The sequence below is a fragment of the Salvelinus fontinalis genome, chromosome 13 (assembly GCF_029448725.1).
Source record: "Salvelinus fontinalis isolate EN_2023a chromosome 13, ASM2944872v1, whole genome shotgun sequence".
Taxonomy (NCBI): Eukaryota; Metazoa; Chordata; class Actinopteri; order Salmoniformes; family Salmonidae; genus Salvelinus; species Salvelinus fontinalis.
Window position 1 is genome coordinate 50,611,691 of NC_074677.1, and position 20,242 is coordinate 50,631,932.

Here is a 20,242-nt window from a genome sequence, read left to right on the forward strand (position 1 = left end):
TACATACACTCAATTAGTATTTAGTAGCATTGCCTTTAAATTGTTTAACTTGGGTCAAACGTTTCGGGTAGCCTTCCACAAGTTTCCCACAATAAGTTGGGTGAATTTTGGCCCATTCCTCCTGACAGAGCTGGTGTAACTGAGACAGGTTTGTATAGGCCTCCTTGCTCGCTCACACTTTTTCAGTTCTGACCACAAATTTTCTATAGGATTGAGGTCAGGGCTTTGTGATGGCCACTCCAATACCTTGACTTTGTTGTCCTTCAGCCATTTTGCCACAACTTTGGAAGTATGCTTGGGGTCAAAGTCCATTTGGAAGACCCATTTGCAACCAAGCTTTAACTTCCTGACTGATGTCTTGAGATGTTGCTTCAATATATCCACATAATTTTCCTCCCTCATGATACCATCTATTTTGTGAAGTGCACCAGTACCTCCTGCAGCAAAGCACCCCCACAACATGATGCTGCCACCCCCATGCTTCACGATTGGGACGGTGATCTTCGGCTTGCAAGCCTCCCCCTTTTTCCTCCAAACATAACGATGGTCATTATGGCCAAACAGTTCTATTTTTTGTTTCATCAGACCAAAGGACATTTCTCCAAAAAGTACAATCTTTGTCCCCATGTGCAGTTGCAAACCGTAGTCTGGATTTTTTATGGCGGTTTTGGAGCAGTGGCTTCTTCCTTGCTGAGCGGCCTTTCAGGTTATGTCGATATAGGACTCGTTTTCCTGTGGATATAGACACTTTTGTACCGGTTTCCTCCAGCATCTTCACACGGTCCTTGGCTGTTGTTCTGGGATTGATTTGCACTTTTCGCACCATAGCAAGTTCATCTCTATGAGACAGAACGCATCTCCTTCCTGAGCGGTATGACGGCTGCATGGTCCCACAGTGTTTATACTTGCGTACTATTGTTTGTACAGGTGAACGTGGTACCTTCAGGCATTTGGAAATTGCTCCCAAGGATGAAGGAGGTCTACAACTTTTTTTCTGAGGTCTTGGCTGATTTATTTTGATTTTCCCATGATATCAAGCAAAGAGGCACTGAGTTTGAAGGTAGGCCTTGAAATACATCCACAGGTACACCTCCAATTGACTCAAATTATGTCAATTAGCCTCTCAGAAGCTTCTAAAGCCATGACATCATTTTCTGGAATTTTCCAAGCTGTTTAAAGGCACAGTCAACTTAGTGTATGTAAACTTCTGACCCACTGGAATTGTGATACAGTGAATTATAAGTGAAATATTCTGTCTGTAAACAATTGTTGTAAAAATTGCTTCTGTCATGCACAAAGTAGATGTCCTAACCAACTTGCCAAAACTATAGTTTGGTAACAAGACATTTGTGGAGTGGTTGAAAAACGAGTTTTAAGGCCTTCCGGGTGGCGCAGTGGTCTAGGGCACTGCATCGCAGTGCTAGCTGCACCACCAGAGTCTCTGGGTTCGCGCCCAGGCTCTGTCGCAGCCGGCCGCGTCCGGGAGGCCCGTGGGGCGACGCACAATTGGCTTAGCGTCGTCCAGGTTAGGGAGGGTTTGGCCGGTAGGGATATCCTTGTCTCATCGCGCTCCAGCGACTCCTGTGGCGGGCCTGGCGCAGTGTGCGCTAACCAAGGGGGCCAGGTGCACGGTGTTTCCTCCGACACATTGGTGCGGCTGGCTTCCGGGTTGGAGGTGCGCTGTGTTAAGAAGCAGTGCGGCTTGGTTGGGTTGTGCTTCGGAGGACGCGTGGCTTTCGACCTTCGTCTCTCCCGAGCCCGTACGGGAGTTGTAGCGATGAGACAAAATAGTAATTACTAGCGATTGGATACCACGAAAATTGGGGAGAAAAGGGGATAAAATAAAAAATAAAAACAAGTTTTAATGACTCCAACCGAAGTGTATGTAAACTTCCGACTTCAACTGTATATAGGGCAGGTAATCAAGGAGGTGATTACCAGGTGAATCTGATGACGCGAAGGTGTGCGTAATGATGGTGATAGGTGTGCGCCCATAATGAGCAGCCTGGTGACCTAGAGGCTGGAGAGGTAGCACACGTGACCGTACACCCTCGCTGCCCGGGCGAGGGTTTCCCAAAAGGGAAACCTGTCAGTCTGGCTGAGACACTGGAAGATGGCGACCTAGAGCGCCGGAGAGAGAGCATACGTGACGGTACTCCCTCCCTGGCGCGTTCGGTCCAGCCGCAGGATGTCAACCAAAGCGGGGATCAAGGATCTGTTAATCTGCTGAGATAGAGTAAGCTTAGTGAAAGTGATGTTGAGTTAGAGTAAGCTCAGTGAAAGTGATGTTGAGATAGTGTAAGCTCAGTGAAAGTGATGTTGAGTTAGTGTAAGCTCAGTGAAAGTGATATTGAGTTAGTGTAAGCTCAGTGAAAGTGATGTTGAGTTAGAGTAAGCTCAGTGAAAGTGATGTTGAGTTAGAGTAAGCTCAGTGAAAGTGATGTTGAGTTTAAGTAAGCTCAGTGAAAGTGATGTTGAGTTAGAGTAAGCTCAGTGAAAGGGATGTTGAGTTAGAGTAAGCTCAGCAAGAGGCCTCCCAGGTAGCTCCGGTTCGGACACCCGGATCCGACATCACCTCCAACACAAGAAAATACAAATAAACCCCCCCCCTGGTGTGTCCCTTTGGTGAGGCGTCATTCTGTAACGTGTGTGCTGAGAGTCAGGAAGCAAGTTCAGGGAATGAAACATTTAATAAACAAATGACCAAAACAATAAAAACGCACAGACAGGAAACTAAAACAGAAACAATGAAGCCTGGGGAAGGAACCAAAGGGAGTGACATAAATAGGGCAGGTAATCAAGGAGGGGATGGAGTCCAGGTGAGTCTGATGACGCGCAGGTGCGCGTAACGATGGTGGTAGGCGTGCGCCATAACGAGCAGCCTGGTGACCTAGAGGCCAGAGAGGGTGCACACGTGACAGCCAACATGAATGTCTGGTGTGTCTGTCTGGTTGGTCTGATGCGAATGGAGTATATACAATTGCTTTTCTTCCAAGAAATTACTATTTATGAACACCTAAACCACTCTAAAATGTTAAAGTCATACATCATCAGCCCTGTTTTATCGATACTTCTTTATTTTTCATAGAGTAAGCCAGAAGGATAAAGCAAGCAAGAAGGAGCTGCTGAGGCGGAGAGAAAGCATCTCACGGAAGAGATGAGAAGAGGGCTTTGGGGAACAACTCTGAAACAGAGCATCCTCATAATTACTGAGAGAGAGAGAGAGAGAGAGAGAGAGAGAGAGAGAGTGAGAGAGAGAGAGTGAGAGAGAGAGAGTGAGAGAGAGAGTGTGTGTGAGAGACAGAGAGAGAGAGACAGAGACAGAGACAGAGAGACAGAGAGAGAGACAGAGACAGAGAGAAGAAAGAGAGAGAGCGAGATCTGAGGTATGATATAAGATTATGAATGTAATGCATTTTTCCAAATGTTCACAGTTCTCTTCCCTGGCATAGAAATCATACACCTCTGTAGTCCCTAATTGTTTAACTTGTACTGTGGGGGTGAGTAGCTGGGGGAGACTGAGCGAGAGACGAGTAGCGAGCGAGGGAGAGAAAGAGATAGAAAGGCTAGACAAAAGGTGATAGTGTTAATGGCTAATCCAACACGCAGGGCGCTATCTCTCCATATATCATCAACCTGTCTTCTCTCTTCCCGCAGTGAAATACTTCTCTAATCACATACATCTGATGCTAAACTATAAATGCTCTACTCAGTGAATCTGTGGGGGTGATAAAGACAGAAGTATATATATATAGAGAGAGAGAGACAGGTAGAAAGATATGTAATCTGTTGAGTTAAAGTAAGCTCAGTGAAAGTGATGTTGAGTTAGAGTAAGCTCAGTGAAAGTGATGTTGAGATAGAGTAAGCTCAGTGAAAGTGATGTTGAGATAGAGTAAGCTCAGTGAAAGTGATGTTGAGTTAGAGTAAGCTCAGTGAAAGTGATGTTGAGTTAGAGTAAGCTCAGTGAAAGTGATGTTGAGTTAGAGTAATCTCAGTGAAAGTGATGTTGAGTTAGAGTAAGCTCAGTAAAAGTGATGTGGAGTTAGAGTAAGCTCAGTGAAAGTGATGTTGAGTTAGAGTAAGCTCAGTGAAAGTGATGTGGAGTTAGAGTAAGCTCAGTGAAAGTGATGTTGAGTTAGAGTAAGCTCGGTGAAAGTGATGTTGAGATAGAGTAATCTCAGTGAAAGTGATGTTGAGTTAGAGTAAGCTCAGTGAAAGTGATGTTGAGTTAGAGTAATCTCAGTGAAAGTGATGTTGAGTTAGAGTAAGCTCAGTGAAAGTGATGTGGAGTTAGAGTAAGCTCAGTGAAAGTGATGTTGAGATAGAGTAAGCTCTGTGTGATTTCCCCTGTAACATTACAGCTTAATGCCAAACTGATTTAGTGGCAACAACACACAGACCTCTCTTTGACCACAGTTGAAAGACCTACAGTAGATAGTTCTGTAAATGCAGTTGTGTTCATGAGTCCTAACAGCAGACAGCAGATACTGCTAATAGTATTGTGGTAGCAGCATAGCCATGGTACATCAGCAGCAATCACCATGGCACAGTAGCATGGTAACGGTAGCTTTGGCAGCACGATCCTGTGACAGAGATGAAGTCCCTAGTCCCTATTTACAAGCTCCCACGGACTGCGACAGAGCATCCAACGTTGTGTTTGATTTCCACGCCACATGTTTGTGTGTGCAGTGTTAATGGCCACAGGGGGGAATGTAAATAAACCAGAAAGAAATAACTGCAGTGAGGTTCGAAATGTGCTGTGTACAGGGGCTCTTCAGTTTCATGCAGCAAAACATAGTCGCAGTGTGGAACACTTCCACCACCTTACTGTTGCACTGGCAAGATGTGGGTTTTTGGTAACAGGGTTTTTGTGTGTAAATGTGTGTTGTTTAAGTGATACCTGGCGGTGTTGTTTCATATTACGTTCAGTGGCGTACAAAAGGCACGGAAGCACCCAGTCAGAGCCAGACACACAGTAAATGAGTCTGACTCTGTAAATGTGTGTCTGCTGTGCTGTACTCTATTGTAGGTCTCAGTGGGAGTCCATGTGTTTGCATCAGCCATCCACACTCCCCTGTACTCTCACATTAAGTCTGTTTCCTCTCTCTTCCTCCATCTCCCTAACGATATGTGGGCGGCTGTCTATTTGTGTCCACACACAAAGAACACAAGCTTGGACACACACAGGCAGTGGTTTGGCGAGCGAAAACAAAAAAAGAAGGCTTTTACCCGAAGAGTCAGCGAGACGTCACACACACCCTCAGTGTAATGACTGAGTAGAGCCAATAAGAGAACACTGAACTGCACTGAGGAGGGGGAAGAAGAGAGAAGCTACAGACTGTACTGTACACAGACATTATTTACATTTTCTCCTCAAATAAATGTGTGAGAAAAAAAAACAGCAGGACAAAGACAGGCAAAGACAGGCAAGAGATACAGTCTACAGACCCACATCAGAGTTCTCCACACGGCCCTGAAGGCTGAAGGGAAGAGCAGGACAAAGACAGGCAGAGATACAGTCTACAGACCCACATCAGAGTTCTCCACACGGCCCTAAAGGCTGAAGGGAAGAGCAGGACAAAGACAGGCAGAGATACAGTCTACAGACCCACATCAGAGTTCTCCACACGGCCCTAAAGGCTGAAGGGAAGAGCAGGACAAAGACAGGCAGAGATACAGTCTACAGACCCACATCAGATTTCTCCACATGGCCCTGAAGGCTGAAGGGAAGAGCAGGACAAAGACAGGCAGAGATACAGTCTACAGACCCACATCAGATTTCTCCACACGGCCCTGAAGGCTGAAGGGAAGAGCAGGACAAAGACAGGCAGAGATACAGTCTACAGACCCACATCAGAGTTCTCCACACGGCCCTGAAGGCTGAAGTGATTGAGTGAGGCATGGAGCAGCTGCTACGGTGTGTCATAGAGGACCTTGGAGGGCTGGGGGGTAGTGGGTGAGGAAGTGGGGGCGCAGGTCACCCAACACTGCCTAATAAGTCTAGCCAGGTCCAGTCCTCATTAACCACAGAGACACAGGGGCGCAGGGAGACAGAGACTTGGGAACATGACCAAGTTTTTGACAGATAGTCCATGGTAACTCAGATACTGTATATTTACTGTTATGCGTTTGCTTCCTGCTCTACTTACACAGGAGGCTGTGAAATTGGACACACCATTGAACATCTCACCATAAGCCCAAAACATTCACAATGTAAATACAATGAAAATAAAACAGATGAATCAATCAAAGTGGTCTGACACCTCTCCTGATTTGTGACATCCGATACATCGCCAATGTAACGACACGTTTGGTTTTGGCAGAGAAATAGAGTTGCTCATCACTGCAGCTGCACCTGATGGCGTAGGGATTAGAGGCGATTAGGTTTCAGTGCTTTGGCAAAAGACAGCGTGTGATCTGAGCCGCCGTTTGATCTCGGCTGTGAGAGTGAGCAAACGGATGAAAACAAAATAAAACAGACTGCAAATACTAATCAAAGCTGTCACTATCATGGGGGGGGAAAAAATTCCCCAGTCAATCTGTAATTCCCTTCATTAAGAAAAGTAATACAAGTGTCGTTATTGGAGGTGGCAGAATAATACCTGTTTCTCTTCAGGTATCCCCTCCCTCTGGTGAGATAATATCATCCGTCCAATTAACACAATGCGGTGTGTACGAGTGTGCGTACTTGCGCTACTGAATTTGTTTATTCATGTGTGAGAGCGTATACAGTATCAGTCTTTTGGCTGAATCCAGAGTAGAGGATTTGGTTAACACATCAAAAAGACCAGCTAAAATGAGGGAATATGATTATGTGGATTAGGATTTGAATGTATTAAACACTATAGCTGCAGTATCTGTGTTTTTCCCCATACTGTGAGTGTCCTAACTCATTTACGTAGCTAGGTAACAGAGTGTAATTGCTATTCCAAATGACTGCCAGACGAGAGGCATGGGGAGATATGAGGCAGTACAGAATAAGAAATAAGGACAGGGAACAGAGGAACAGAGAGATGAGAAGAGAGAAAGAAACCTTTGACATCTACTGTGAAAACTCTATGCTTTTCACCTCTCCTAAAGATCTGTATTACTTAAATAGAACAAAACCGCTGTGTTCTTTCAATGTCTTCAAAGTGTGCCCATAAGTTCAGAGCTTCTGGTTCACTCTGGTGAATTTCAAACAGACTCATTTGCATTCAAAGCACTACTAACCCCTGACCCTGCCACTGTGGAGAGTGTGTGTGTGCGTGCGTGTATCAGAATGCTCAGGTGGTTATCGATCCAGTAGTTAGTGTAGCCGTAGAGTCAGAGTAGTGAGGAATACGGCTGTATTGATCCCCCATGTAGCATCTGTCTCTCTCTCTCCCAGCCGTTAGATCTCTGCTTATATAACTGGCCCCTTTCCCCGTTTCCTTTCCTTTTTCATCGGATTGTTTTATGCTTGTTTTCCCTCTCCAACCTCCAATAGGAGAAGAGCAGACACACACTAATCCACAAAACTAGGGAATGTGACATCTCTCTGTATTTGGTTTTTAGGATCAGAGGTTTGTCTGTATAAATCCCAGTGCATCGATTGGAGCTCAGAACTGCAGGGCAAACACACAGTATACTTAATGCTTCAATTTTAAACTCAGCCATCTTGGCTCCTTGTTAGTTTGCCTGTTAAAGTTGGCCTCCTCCTTTCCTACTCTCTCTCTCTCTCTCTCTCTCTCTCTCTCTCTCTCTCTCTCTCTCTCTCTCTCTCTCTCTCTCTCTCTCTCTCTCTCTCTCTCTCTCTCTCTCTCTCTCTCTCTCTCTCTCTCTCTCTCTCTCTCTCTCTCTCTCTCTCTCTCTCTCTCTCTCTCTCTCTCTCTCTCTCTCTCTCTCTCACACACACACACACACACACACACACACACACACACACACACACACACACACACACACACACACACACACACACACACACACACACACACACAAAAAAGCCCCCTGGACTCGTGCTGGCTAGTGCCAGGCCACTTGAGTTGTGACTGTCCAGGGAGAGACAGTTAGAGTCTGTTACGCTGTTTAGAAGAGAGGGTTCATCTGTCTGGTCAGCAGAAAACATTGACAGATAGCTGCGCTAGCACACACAAACACATACACACAATAATGTCAATTCTCACTTACTGTACTACACAAAATCTGCATTCGAATGCAGAAACGTATACTCCTGCCCACTCAGCTACTCGGCCAACCAACCAACCAACCCGCACGCACGCACGCACACACACACACACACACACTCACATACACACACACACATCTCAGAAGAATAGACAACACATGCACCTGTCCCTCCACCCACCCATCTAACACACGTATACGCACTACACTTTTTTCCAGCCATGATTACCATCGCTTTTCTCGTCACACATTCCATGAAGCACCCGCCCACACACCACTCTCTGAGCTCTCTTCCTCATCAGTCAGCCAACCCTGCCTACAGTGAGAGATGAATGCTAAAACACACTGCTTTGCACTCTCATCCTCTCTCTAACTCTCCTTCCGCCCTCTTACCTGCCTCTCTACCTCGAAATCTATCTAATTTTTCTCTAGTCTAAATTATCACTCAAATCATCACCATCACACAAACCCCTTTCATTTTCTAAAGCCACTGCCCTTCCTTCAATCAGTCCACTATTCTTTATTTTACCACATTTACATATTTGACTACACCTTTTTCAGCAATATTCATTTAGTTTATTTTTATGGTCTCTCTTTCATTTCACTATATTGCCTTCTCTATGAAAATGGCGAAATCCCATTACAATTGATGAACTCAATAGAAACGACAGTGTTCTAATATAGCTACATGTTTTCTTCCCTTTCATCACTACCCATTCCTCTCTCTCCCTGTCCCCCACACCGCAGCCCCACTGTTAGATCTCCTGCTGTTTATCCCCTCTCTACGGCTCTCTCCTCTTCCTCTCCAATTCTGCTAAAAATGCTATACCGCTCAAAACTCAACTCTGGACCTAGAAGCCAGTTTCACTAATTCTTTCATTGTTCCCCTCCAATCAGGGACTGATTTAGACCTGGGACACCAGGTGGGTGCAATTAATGATCAGGTAGAACAGAAAACCAGAAAAGAGTGGAATACCCCATATTCTATACCATACAAATGGGCCATATAATATCATACTGTAACGCAACACACAACACTGCCATCATACTGTAACGCAACACACAACACTGCCATCAGCAGCAGAGCAGCGTACACGACAGGAAGTGGTGTTACTCACATGGTCTCGTCGTTCTGGAACTCCAGTTTCCCAGCCACCTCCTCGTAGTCCTCCCCAGCCTTGGCGGTGCCCTCCAGGGTGTGGTAGGGGATGGCCACTTTACCCCTGGCCCCGGACATCCGGTGCACCTTTACCTGCATGGTGCCCACGCTCTCGCTCACCCTCATAGACTCTACTTCAAACGTGAAGATGCCTGCGTGGTCGTCGTCATAGATGGTTACCGTGGCAGTGTGGGCATTGCCCAGGGCGGCCTTGGGGGATACGTGGGGGGAGAGGTTCCTCATACTGCTGGTGGTGGTGATGGTGCTGGGCTCCAGGATGGCCACCTCGGCACGGTGGACGATGCGAGGGTTGCTGAGGTGCACGTAGAAGTGCTCGTCCTCTTCAAAGATGTCGTCATCAATAACCCCCACTGTCATCTCCTTCAGTGTCTCACCGGGTTTGAAGACCAGCGTGCCCTCAGCAAATTCATAGTCTGAGCCGGCGTTGGCCGTTCCATCCTCTGTCCGGTAGTCCACCTGAGGTGACCCAGGAACAAAACCAACTCAATGACGATTCAATTAATTCACTAGACAGGAGTAATTACTGGAGAAAATGGCCCCCTGGCTCGACCCTTCTCATCTAAAAACCTTTCCCATTATTACATTTAGCTTGAGTGATTTTCAACATAATAATCTTTCCATTATACAGTACAATAAATCACAAAGACAAATATGAGTAGCTTCTCCCCACTGACCTTGACTGTGCAGCCGCTTTCACCACCATGGCGCCCAACAGACAGCTTGAGCGAGCTACAGTTCTCGAAGCACTGGTAGTGGGAGGGTTCAAACTGCAGGTAGATGGTGTGGGGGTCCTCCTCCTGTCCGCTGGCCTCATGGCAGCTCACCACCTTCCTGGCCTGGTCGGCAGCATGCTTCTTCAGGATGTTCCCAGCACCGATCATCATGCGTGTGGCCTGGATGCGGTAGAAGGCCCTGCTCTTCTGCTGCTGGACCAGAACCTGGTAGTTGGCCATCTCAATCAGCTGCTCTGTGTCCTTCTCTGGGTGCCTCTGTTTCAGCTCCTTCAGGGTGCGGGCCATGTCCCTCCGAGCCTCATCCTCTTCTGAGTTCAGACCTCCACCCTCCTCCACCCCCTCCAGCATGCTGTCCAGCACATCCTTGGGGTGGGGGTGGGAGTTGCCCCCCTGGCCGTCCATCTCCACATCCATCTTGGTGAACATGCTGTCCCCCTCTGTCTCAATGATGATGCCGCGGGCCTTGTCGACACGGTAACGCTTGTGGATGTACTTGTAGAAGAGCAGGCGTCGGTCCGCGACCCAGGCCTGAACCACACAGATGGGGAAGAACATGAATGTGAGCACGGCCTCCCACACCTCCACCTCCCCCGGGGAGATGACAGCCAGGATCAGGTAGAGCCAGATGTAGGCGAAGATGCTCCAGGTTGCCGTGACGAAGAACACCCTCAGGTGCTTGATCCTGCGTGTCTCGTTCTCTGGCACCACGTGCACGCAGAGGGCGATGATGACGAACATGTTGAATGCTGCGCTGCCCACGATGGTGCTGGGGCCCAGGGAGCCTGCTTCAAACGAGTGGCCACACACCTCGATGACAGACAGCAGGATCTCTGGGGCAGACGAGCCTAGGGCCATCAGGGTCAGGTTGGATACGGTCTCGTTCCAGATGCGTACAGTGGCTGTGGTGGTCTCTCCGTTGGGCTTCTTGATGGTGATCTCTTTCTCCTGAGAGGTGATGACCTCAATAGAAGACATGAAGCGGTCGGCGATAATGGACATTCCCAGGAACATGTAGATGAGGGCCACGAAGTAGACGATGGCCCGTGCCACCTTGTCACCCACCGACGGGTTCTGAGGGTTCCACATGGGCAGGACCACGCCCTCAGTGCAGGGGTCTCCATCGGAGCAGTTGCTGGGCGGGCTGCTGGGTGCTGCATGGTCTGAGCCAGCCTGAGAGAGGTGGGTAAGCCCCAGGAGGAAGAGGAGTAAGAGGGAGGTGGAGAGGCTGGAGGAGGAGGAGGGGTAGGCAAGGCTCAGAATGTGGGTGTGTAACATGCCGGCGTCCGGACATTCGAGTCAGCTGGCTTCAGAGATCAATCCACTTCACGTCTAACGTCTCAACAGACACCTCTGGAAGACACAAGGGAAGAAGTGTAGTGACTTACAGACAACACTAGCACAAACACAATATTGATCATTAGTATTACATGGATTACGAACAGAAAACCAGCCCCGTCGCGAAAATCGGCGTCTTACTTCCAGACAAACTAAACACCTTCTTTCCCGCTTTGAGGATAATACAATGCCACCGACGCGGCCCGCTACCAAAGACTGTGGGCTCTCCTTCTCTGTGGCCGACGTGAATAAAATATTTAAACGTGTTAACCCTCGCAAGGCTGCCGGCTCAGACGGCATCCCTAGCCGTGTCCTCAAAACATCCGCAGACCAGCTGGCTGGTGTGTTTACGGACATATTCAATCTCTCCCTATCCCAGTCTGCTGTCCCTACATGCTTCAAGATGACCACCATTGTTCCTATTCCCAAGAAAGCAAAGGTAACTGAACTAAATGACTATCGCCCCGTACCAGTCACTTTTGTCATCATGAAGTGCTTTGAGAGACTAGTCAAGGATCATATCACCTCTACCCTACCTGTCACCCTAGACTCACTTCAATTTGCTTTCCGCCCCAATAGGTCCACCGACGATGCAATCGCCATCACACTGCCCTATCCCATCTGGACAAGAGGAATGTAAGAATGCTGTTCATTGACTACAGCTCAGCATTCAACACCATAGTACCCTCCAAACTCATCATTAAGCTTGAGACCCTGGATCTCGACCCCGCCCTGTGTAATTTGGTCCTGGACTTCCTGACGGGCCGCCCCCAGGTGGTGAAGGTAGGAAACAACATCTCCACTCCGCTGATCCTCAACACTGAGGCCCCACAGTGGTGCGTGCTCAGCCCCTCCTGTACTCCCTGTTCACCCACGACTGTGTGGCCACGCACGCCTCCAACTCAATCATCAAGTTTGCAGACGACACAACAGTGGTAGGCTTGATTACCAACAATTGACAAGACAGCCTACAGGGAGGAGGTGAGGGCTCTCAGAGTGTGCTGTCAGGAAAATAACCTATCAGTCAATGTCAACAAAACAAAAGAGATGATTGTGGACTTCAGGAAACAGCAGAGGGAGCACCCCCCTATCCACATCGATGGGACAGCAGTGGAAAAGATGGAATGTTTTAAGTTCCTCTGTGTACAAATCACCGAAAAACTGAAATGGTCCACCCACACAGACAGTGTTGTGAAGAAGGCGCAACAGTGCCTCTTCAACCTCAGGAGGCTTAAAAAATGTGGCTTGTCATCGAAAACCCTCACTAACTTTTACAGGTGCACAATTGAGAGCATCCTGTCGGGCTGTATCACCGCCTGGTACAGCAACTGCACCGTCAACAACCGCAGGGCTCTCCAGAGGGTGGAACGGTCTGCACAATGCATCACCGGGGGCAAACAACCTGCCCTCCAGGACACCTACAACACCCGATGTCACAGGAAGATCATCAAGGACAGCAACCACCCGAGCCACTGCCTGTTCACCCCGCTTCCATCCAGAAGGCGAGGTCAGTACAGATGCATCAAAGCTGAGACCGAGAGATTGAAAAACAACTTCTATCTCAAGGCCATCAGACTGTTAAATAGCCATCACTAGCACAGAGAGGCTGCTGCCTACTTACAGACTTGATATCATTGGCCACTTTAATATATGGCACACTAGTCACTCTAATAATGCCACTTTAAGAATGTTTACATATCTCACATTACTTATCTCATATGTATATACTGTATACTGTATCCTACAATATCTATTCTTATACTATCTATTGCATCTTAGCCGCTCTGTCACTGCTCATCTATATATTTATATATTCTTATCCCATTCCTTTACTAGATTGTGTGTATTAGTTTTGTTGTGGAATTGTTAGATATTACCTGTTAGATACTGCTGCACGGTCAGATCTAGAAGCATAAGCATTTCGCTACACTCGCATTAACATCTGCTAACCATGTGTATATGACCAATACAATTTGATTTGGATTTAGTAGCTGCAGATCAGTGAAGGGTCTGCAATGCATCCCTGGTCCTGGAGCCACGGAGTAGTCCTTGTCTTTCCCTAAGGCTAGGTGTTCCAGTGGTCAATCAGAATGTGATGGGGGAGTTAAAGTGATAGAGTTCATTACAACCCACATATCTGGTTAATCAATTAAAGCCTGGACGACAATTAAAACCAGCAGACCACGTAAGTAGCTCTCCAGAAGCTGAATTATCGATTTTTACAGATGAGCACCACTGTCGTTTACCCATCTGATTAATCTCCTATTTGCACTTACTTTAACCCTGTTTCTGGTGTTATTGGTGGTATAAAAGCCATTGCAGCTGCTGTTACAATAGCTGATGCTGTCAACTAGCACTTTATTCTCTGAACATCCCATCCAACAGCTCCTGGTTCACCCCTTCTCTGTTGTGTGACTGACTACCCATTGTGCTGTACTGTCAATGTTAACTCTGTAATATACCGAGCACGGTGTTCACTTTGAAATACACTTATTGAAAACACTAACCCTTGTTCTTTTTAATGCCTCGGTCTATGGTGCTTAACAAATGTGTTAAACCGTGGCCTAGAGTCAGTGGTAACAATAACAGCGTAATGAGTAATGTTCACAGAAAGAGAAAGTGTTTTTTCTTTCTCATCCCTGAAAAGTCCTGGTTGAGGCGTGTTTTATATAAGAGCCTGTATCACGCATGGATGACCAAGGACGCCTCTGCTTCCTTAGCCTCTCTCTCTCCACAAACAGTACAGTACACTCACATCAGCAGCTCATGTCCCTCCAAGCCGTACAGTGGCCCACAGCCTTTCACCTCCTAGTGCCAGCCTCCCCCATTCCCCACCTCTCCACGTGCTCTCCCTCCTAACCGGTTGCCCACCTCTTTCGATGATCACCCTAACCCTAACCATAACCCTATCAGCAGCACTACAGGGCTTCTTTGTTTCCAAACAATGAGACCACCAACAGTTATTGTACCACCAATAACAACAGAAACAGCCTCTCTGGGTAAGTGGGCATATGGCCAAGGCGGTTTACACACTAAAGAGGAGATAACTCAAAGGTGGGTGAACAGACCAGCATCGCTGATCTGTGGAAAGGATCCAGCCCTGTATTCACAGAGCACTGATGTTTTCATCAGCCTTCCTGTGCACTCCAATGGCTCTCCCTGGTACTTCCAACTACTTGGATGGGAATTATAGTGTTTTTCCTTGCCTTCTATTCTTTACTTACCATACAACATAGCCCACGTAGTGTGAGACTGAAGACCAGCTGGAGTTCCCTAATGATTGACAGGTGAAAACATTCTGTGGACATGGCACATGCCATGACTGACTCCCATTTAAGGAGACAGGACGATAGGGAACAGTGATCTGAATAACAGTGAGCATCCCTGTCCACAGTCACTGGCAGTCAAATGGTCAGGTAGGGACACGATCTCGGCGTAACATCGAAAGGACATCTAAGCCTCTGTGCACCTTTCCATTGGTTTGGTTTATTGATTTGCACCCTTAACAAGGAAAGTGTCTTCAAGCATGTAAACCTTTAGCAAATGGGGCACACTGTCGAGGGGTCAAAGATTAAATTGTTGCATCTCAAAAACATTCAGAGCAAAGAGGAAAGAATTGTATAACATGACAAGATGCCAAGAAGAAGATGACTGCATGAATATTAGGTTAAGAGACTCAGAGCAGACCCGGAACTGGACATCAGCTGTGTGTCTGGTAGAGGTTTAATCAGTAGTCCAGCCAGCCATCGTCTCTCTCTGCCTCCACTCAGAATTCGCCATCAGTAACCACGGTGACAGGCCAGCAACAACAAATAAGAGTTTGAAACAACATGAGCACACCACACAAACCATAAATGTTGTGGTGCCATTTTAGATTTTTCTTGAGCAGAATATGCTCGTACAAATTGATTCAATTTCACTCCATGTTAAACTGTGTCTAGACTGGTACCTCATTCCTTCAACTCAATTACTATCTGACATTTTTAGGATAACTGTGCAAAAGCGGTGTATTGTTTTCACATAGACTTGCAGGCATACCCACAGATTTCAGTTAGCATTGATGCAAAGAGCTGTAGAAATAGCACAAAGGTAATTCAAACCCAAAATATTTCTTTATCATTGTTGTTTTGTATGAGTCTATGGAACACTGCAAAACCATACCAAACCACCTACATTAACAGATGTGTGAAAGGGGGTTTAGGTTTGGGCACCAAAAGCAGTCAATACTGTATTGACACTGTATCCTCCCTCTGCCTCTTCAGTCTATCCAAGTCAATATTTAGCACACCTCCCCTCTGTCTTCATTTACCTCCTGACAGCTATCCCCAGCAATGCTACACAGATCATGTAAATCATACAACACAGTAACTGATCGTTGATATACTCTTATGTTTGAAGTTTTCATAATGGCCCCCAGACCGGAAAATCGATTCAGTGCCAACATTCTAATACTGAGACTTACCATGAAGACGATCGCTTTAAGGTCAAGTAATGTAGCTGTCTCATTGACGTCAGCTAACAATGTAATATAATAGCATTGTCATTTGTCCAGGTTAGATCGTGGGGCTGCTCACCGCCAGCAGATAGCAGGGGGGGTGAGAGAGGAGCAGCATACTAATGAAGGGAGCATTAGAGAGAAGTTACAGAACACCTGCAGATCACCCCTGAGGTTCTTACACTAGAGAATCCCACTGAGCACAAACTGGTTGAATCAACGTTGTTTCAATGTAATTACTCAACTTATTGTGACGTGGAATCTACGTGGAAAATACATTGGATTTGAAAAAAAGTAATACATTTAAACTGTTGTTTTGAGGGTGAATTTTCAACCACAGGATTATGTCATCATGGCAAAAAAAACATTTTAACATGGACAAACCTTAAAATATGTGAATTTGTACCTTTAAAACAATGTCCGATCTTCAACATTAAATCCACTATATCAGACAAAAAGCAGTAGGCTGGGCAGCACCTCCTACTGGAGAATTGATCTACCTACAGCTACCCTTTGGTCTCCCATCCAGGGTTTTAAGCAAGCCAAGCTTAGCTAAAATATTTATCACTGACTATCACCGATGTGCTGTGGTGAGAATGCTTGTTGAGAGATCTCCACTTAAAAATGAGATATATTCACTGTTGCTATGGAAGACATTCCAAAGGGTAGGTTTAACAGAGCAAATTATATGTGACCAAACTTCATCACTCATATAACATGATTATATTTAGGCCTTCAACAATCAACAGCTATTGTTTCAATTCAACCCAGAATTCAACTAATAATAGACAAAACAATAGCCTAGGGTTTCAAGCTCTGGCTGATTAAAAAAGTAATGACATTTAGTGATATTGAATTGTGTTTGGTTGTCAAAACAAGCAAATATCGGGTTGTCCGGTGACGCAACTTAGGAAATGGCTGCCTAGTTTTTCGTACTGCACATCGGTTGGGAATTTCCCCCCCAAATTCAAGTATTTACTCTGAGCATTATAATAACTTACGCAAAATGGAAAAGGGGAAAACAGGAAAAGGTCGTGGAGCTACAACAACAGCCCGTAACAAAACAGCAGAACATATAATCGTCGAAGAACCCGAAATGGCTAATGCTAGCGCAAATAAGATAGCAGCAGCAAAAGAACCCTCATTTCGTGAGGTGATGAAGGAGGAATTGCGCGAGGCGCTCACAGGCTTACGAGAGGAACTTCGAGAAGATGTAAGAAAATAACTAAATGAGTTCAAGAAGGACATTAACCAGAAACTGGAAGAAAACAAATTAGAACTTCACAACATATCTACAAGAATGGGGGACGCAGAACAGCGCATTGGGGAAACGGACACATGGAACTTTGCAGTCAAGGAAATACTTGAACAGTCACTGAAAAGCCAACATGCACTACAGGCAAAAATGACAGAACTCGAAGGTTTCTCACGTCGAAACAACATTAGACTTTATAACGTAGTAGCGGGCGCAGAAAAAGACTCTATGCCCAACTTCGTGGAGGGTCTATTCAAGGACATACTTGATCGAGATAGCACACCGAGCTCTGGCCTCAAAACCCCCCAGCGGCGCCCCACCAAGATCCATATGTAACGGATGTGAAATGGCTAGCTAGTTAGAGGGTACGCGCTACTAGCGTTTCAATCAGTTACGTCACTTGCTCTGAAACCTAGAAGTAGTGTTGCCCCTTGCTCTGCAAGGGCCTCAGTCTTTGTGGAGCGATGGGTAATGATGCTTCGTGGGCGACCGTTGTTGATGTGTGCAGAGGGTCCCTGGTTCGCGCCCGTGTCGGGGCGAGGGGACGTACTAAAGTTATACTGTTACATTGATGCTGTTGACCCGGATCACTGGTTGCTGCGGAAAAGGAGGAGGTTGAAAGGGGGGTGAGTGTAACGGATGTGAAATGGCTAGCTAGTTAGTGGGTACGCGCTACTAGCGTTTCAATCAGTTACGTCACTTGCTCTGAAACCTACAAGTAGTGTTGCCCCTTGCTCTGCAAGGGCCGTGGCTTTTGTGGAGCGATGGGTAACGACACTTCGTGGGTGACTGTTGTTGATGTGTGCAGAAGGTCCCTGGTTCGCGCCCGTGTCGGGGCGAGGGGACGGTTTAAAGTTATACTGTTACACATAGTAATACGGTTCCTAAAATTCTCAGTCAAAGAGAAGGTTTTACATGCTACCTGGAAAAAACCTGTTAATTTCCAAGGCCAACAAGTGTTCTTTGATCATGACTACGCGCGAGAGATACTGAAAAGAAGGAAAGAATACACCCCCATTAAGAAAGCACTTAAAGAGAAGGGTATTCGCTTCCAAACACCATACCCGGCAAAAATGCGGGTATTTCTGAAAAATGGCCCGGTTACATACGAGCATGCAGACGAGGCGGCTGAGGACCTGAAGTCAAGGGGCTTCCCAGTGGAGTATACCGCCAGGAGAAAGGAGACATCACCAGCGGAAAGACTCGAGCAGGCTCTCCCATGGATCGCTGTCAACAAGCAAGGTCATGGAGAAAGAGGGAAACCATCTCGGCGAGAGGACGTTCACATCCGAGAGAGACTCAGGCATTTCCAACGGGAAGATGAAAGACACTGAATCGGATTTAACAGAATTAATAGTTGCCGCAGCTGTTAAGACTTTGGGTTGTTACGGTTGACATTTCAATAGATAAAATATCTCCCCTATTTTCCCCCAATGCTGAACAAGGGTGAGTACCCCAAACCATGTGTTCTTTATGAACACATTAAGTAGCGTCACGTTAATAACATATATATTAGCTAAGGATTAATGACACATTGACAACGGGGCGACAGAAGGGCATATCAAGGGGAGGATTCATGATATGCACGCATGACCGATATAGTTTTCACTTGTCATTAACCCACGTGTATAAGCGACGAAATAGGCGCCCTTATTATTTTCGCTTCCACCAGGTCTTGTTTGTGACTACGTCATGCATTTTCATATCTGACCGAGGGGCCCGGGGGTCCCCTCAAACCCCAGTGGCAAGAGACAGTCCTCTGACATGGGAGTCCAAATACCAAAGTACTTTCCCACTTTGGTTAACTTTATTATCGTTCTTGAATTTTCGTTCATTTTTAGGTTCATGATAAGCAGGCAGATATGGTGCACAGGTTTTTTTAAATATATATATCGATGCATCATCGGGAATTTAAGGTCATAGGTCTCAAAGTAAACGGACTGGGGAGTGCCATCAAGAGAAGTAAGGTAATAGCAAAGATGAAACGGGAGAGAGTTGACATACTATTCTGGCAGGAAACTCACTTATCCACACCTGAACACAAGAAACTAAAGAAAATGGGATATAGGAACACTTTTTTTTCTTCTTACAAAACGGGTAGAAGGGGAGTTGCAATCTTGATCCCAAATTCAGTTAATTTTGAGTTTATGTCAGAAATAAAAGACAAGGAGGGTAGATTTATACTTGTTAAATGTAAACTGGATAACAAGGAAGTTACATTATTTAATGTATACGCACCCCCAGGGAGTGACATGGTCTTCTACGGGAAGGTGTTTGATTTAATTGCCACAGAAACCACTGGCACTCTTATCTGTGGAGGGGATTTTAACACAATTCTAAACTCAAAATTGGACAGCACAAATCAAAATAGGAAAATGAGCCTAGTTGCCAAAAAGATCAATAGGATACTGCAGGATCTAGGACTGCTCGATGTATGGCGTGACACCCACAAGTCCGATAAGGAATATACTTTTTACTCAGCCCACCACACTGAATACTCCAGGTTAGACTACTTTTTTTATGTACAGTGCAGATAGACACAGGCTTAAGGATTGTAGGATCGGGCAGAGCGACTTATCAGATCATAATGGAGTTTACCTCACTCTACACCTTGATAGCAAACCAAGAAATACTATATGGAGACTTAATACAAGCATGCTGAATGATCCAGCATTCAAGGAATCAAAGACAGAATTGAACATCTATCTGGAGAATAATGATAATGGGGAAGTATCTCCTGCTATACTGTGGGATGCAGCTATGGCAGTTATTAGAGGAAAAATCATAGCCACATCGTCTCTCAAGAAAAAGATTAAAGCACAGAAACTGCTGAAATTACAGGAAACCCTAAGAAACTTAGAACGATCTCATAGTCAATACAAAGACCCTCTTATATTACGAGAGATTCAAAAGGTAAAACAGGAAATTGACCAGATTTATAGAGAAGAAGTAGAGAAAAAGCTTAGGTTCCTGAAACAACGATATTATGAAGCAGGCTCAAAGGCAACCAAATTACTAGCATGGAGACTCAGGAAACAACAAGCACAGAATACCATTTTTAAAATAAAAGACCCCAAAACAAAAAAGATCACATG

At 45.9% G+C, this 20,242-nt stretch overlaps 1 protein-coding gene across 1 annotated transcript in view; it reads right to left on the reverse strand.

Moving 5' to 3' along the window:
- LOC129868896 (sodium/calcium exchanger 1-like) overlaps positions 1-20,242 on the reverse strand; it is a 54,577-nt gene that overhangs the window by 14,931 nt on the left and 19,404 nt on the right. Inside the window, exons 3-4 of the mRNA XM_055943221.1 lie at positions 10,003-11,412; positions 9,267-9,784 (exon numbers count right to left, since the gene is read on the reverse strand). Of these exons, the coding sequence (XP_055799196.1) occupies positions 9,267-9,784; positions 10,003-11,337 (1,853 nt within the window). The 5' untranslated portion in view covers positions 11,338-11,412. The remainder of the gene's footprint in view (positions 1-9,266; positions 9,785-10,002; positions 11,413-20,242) is intronic.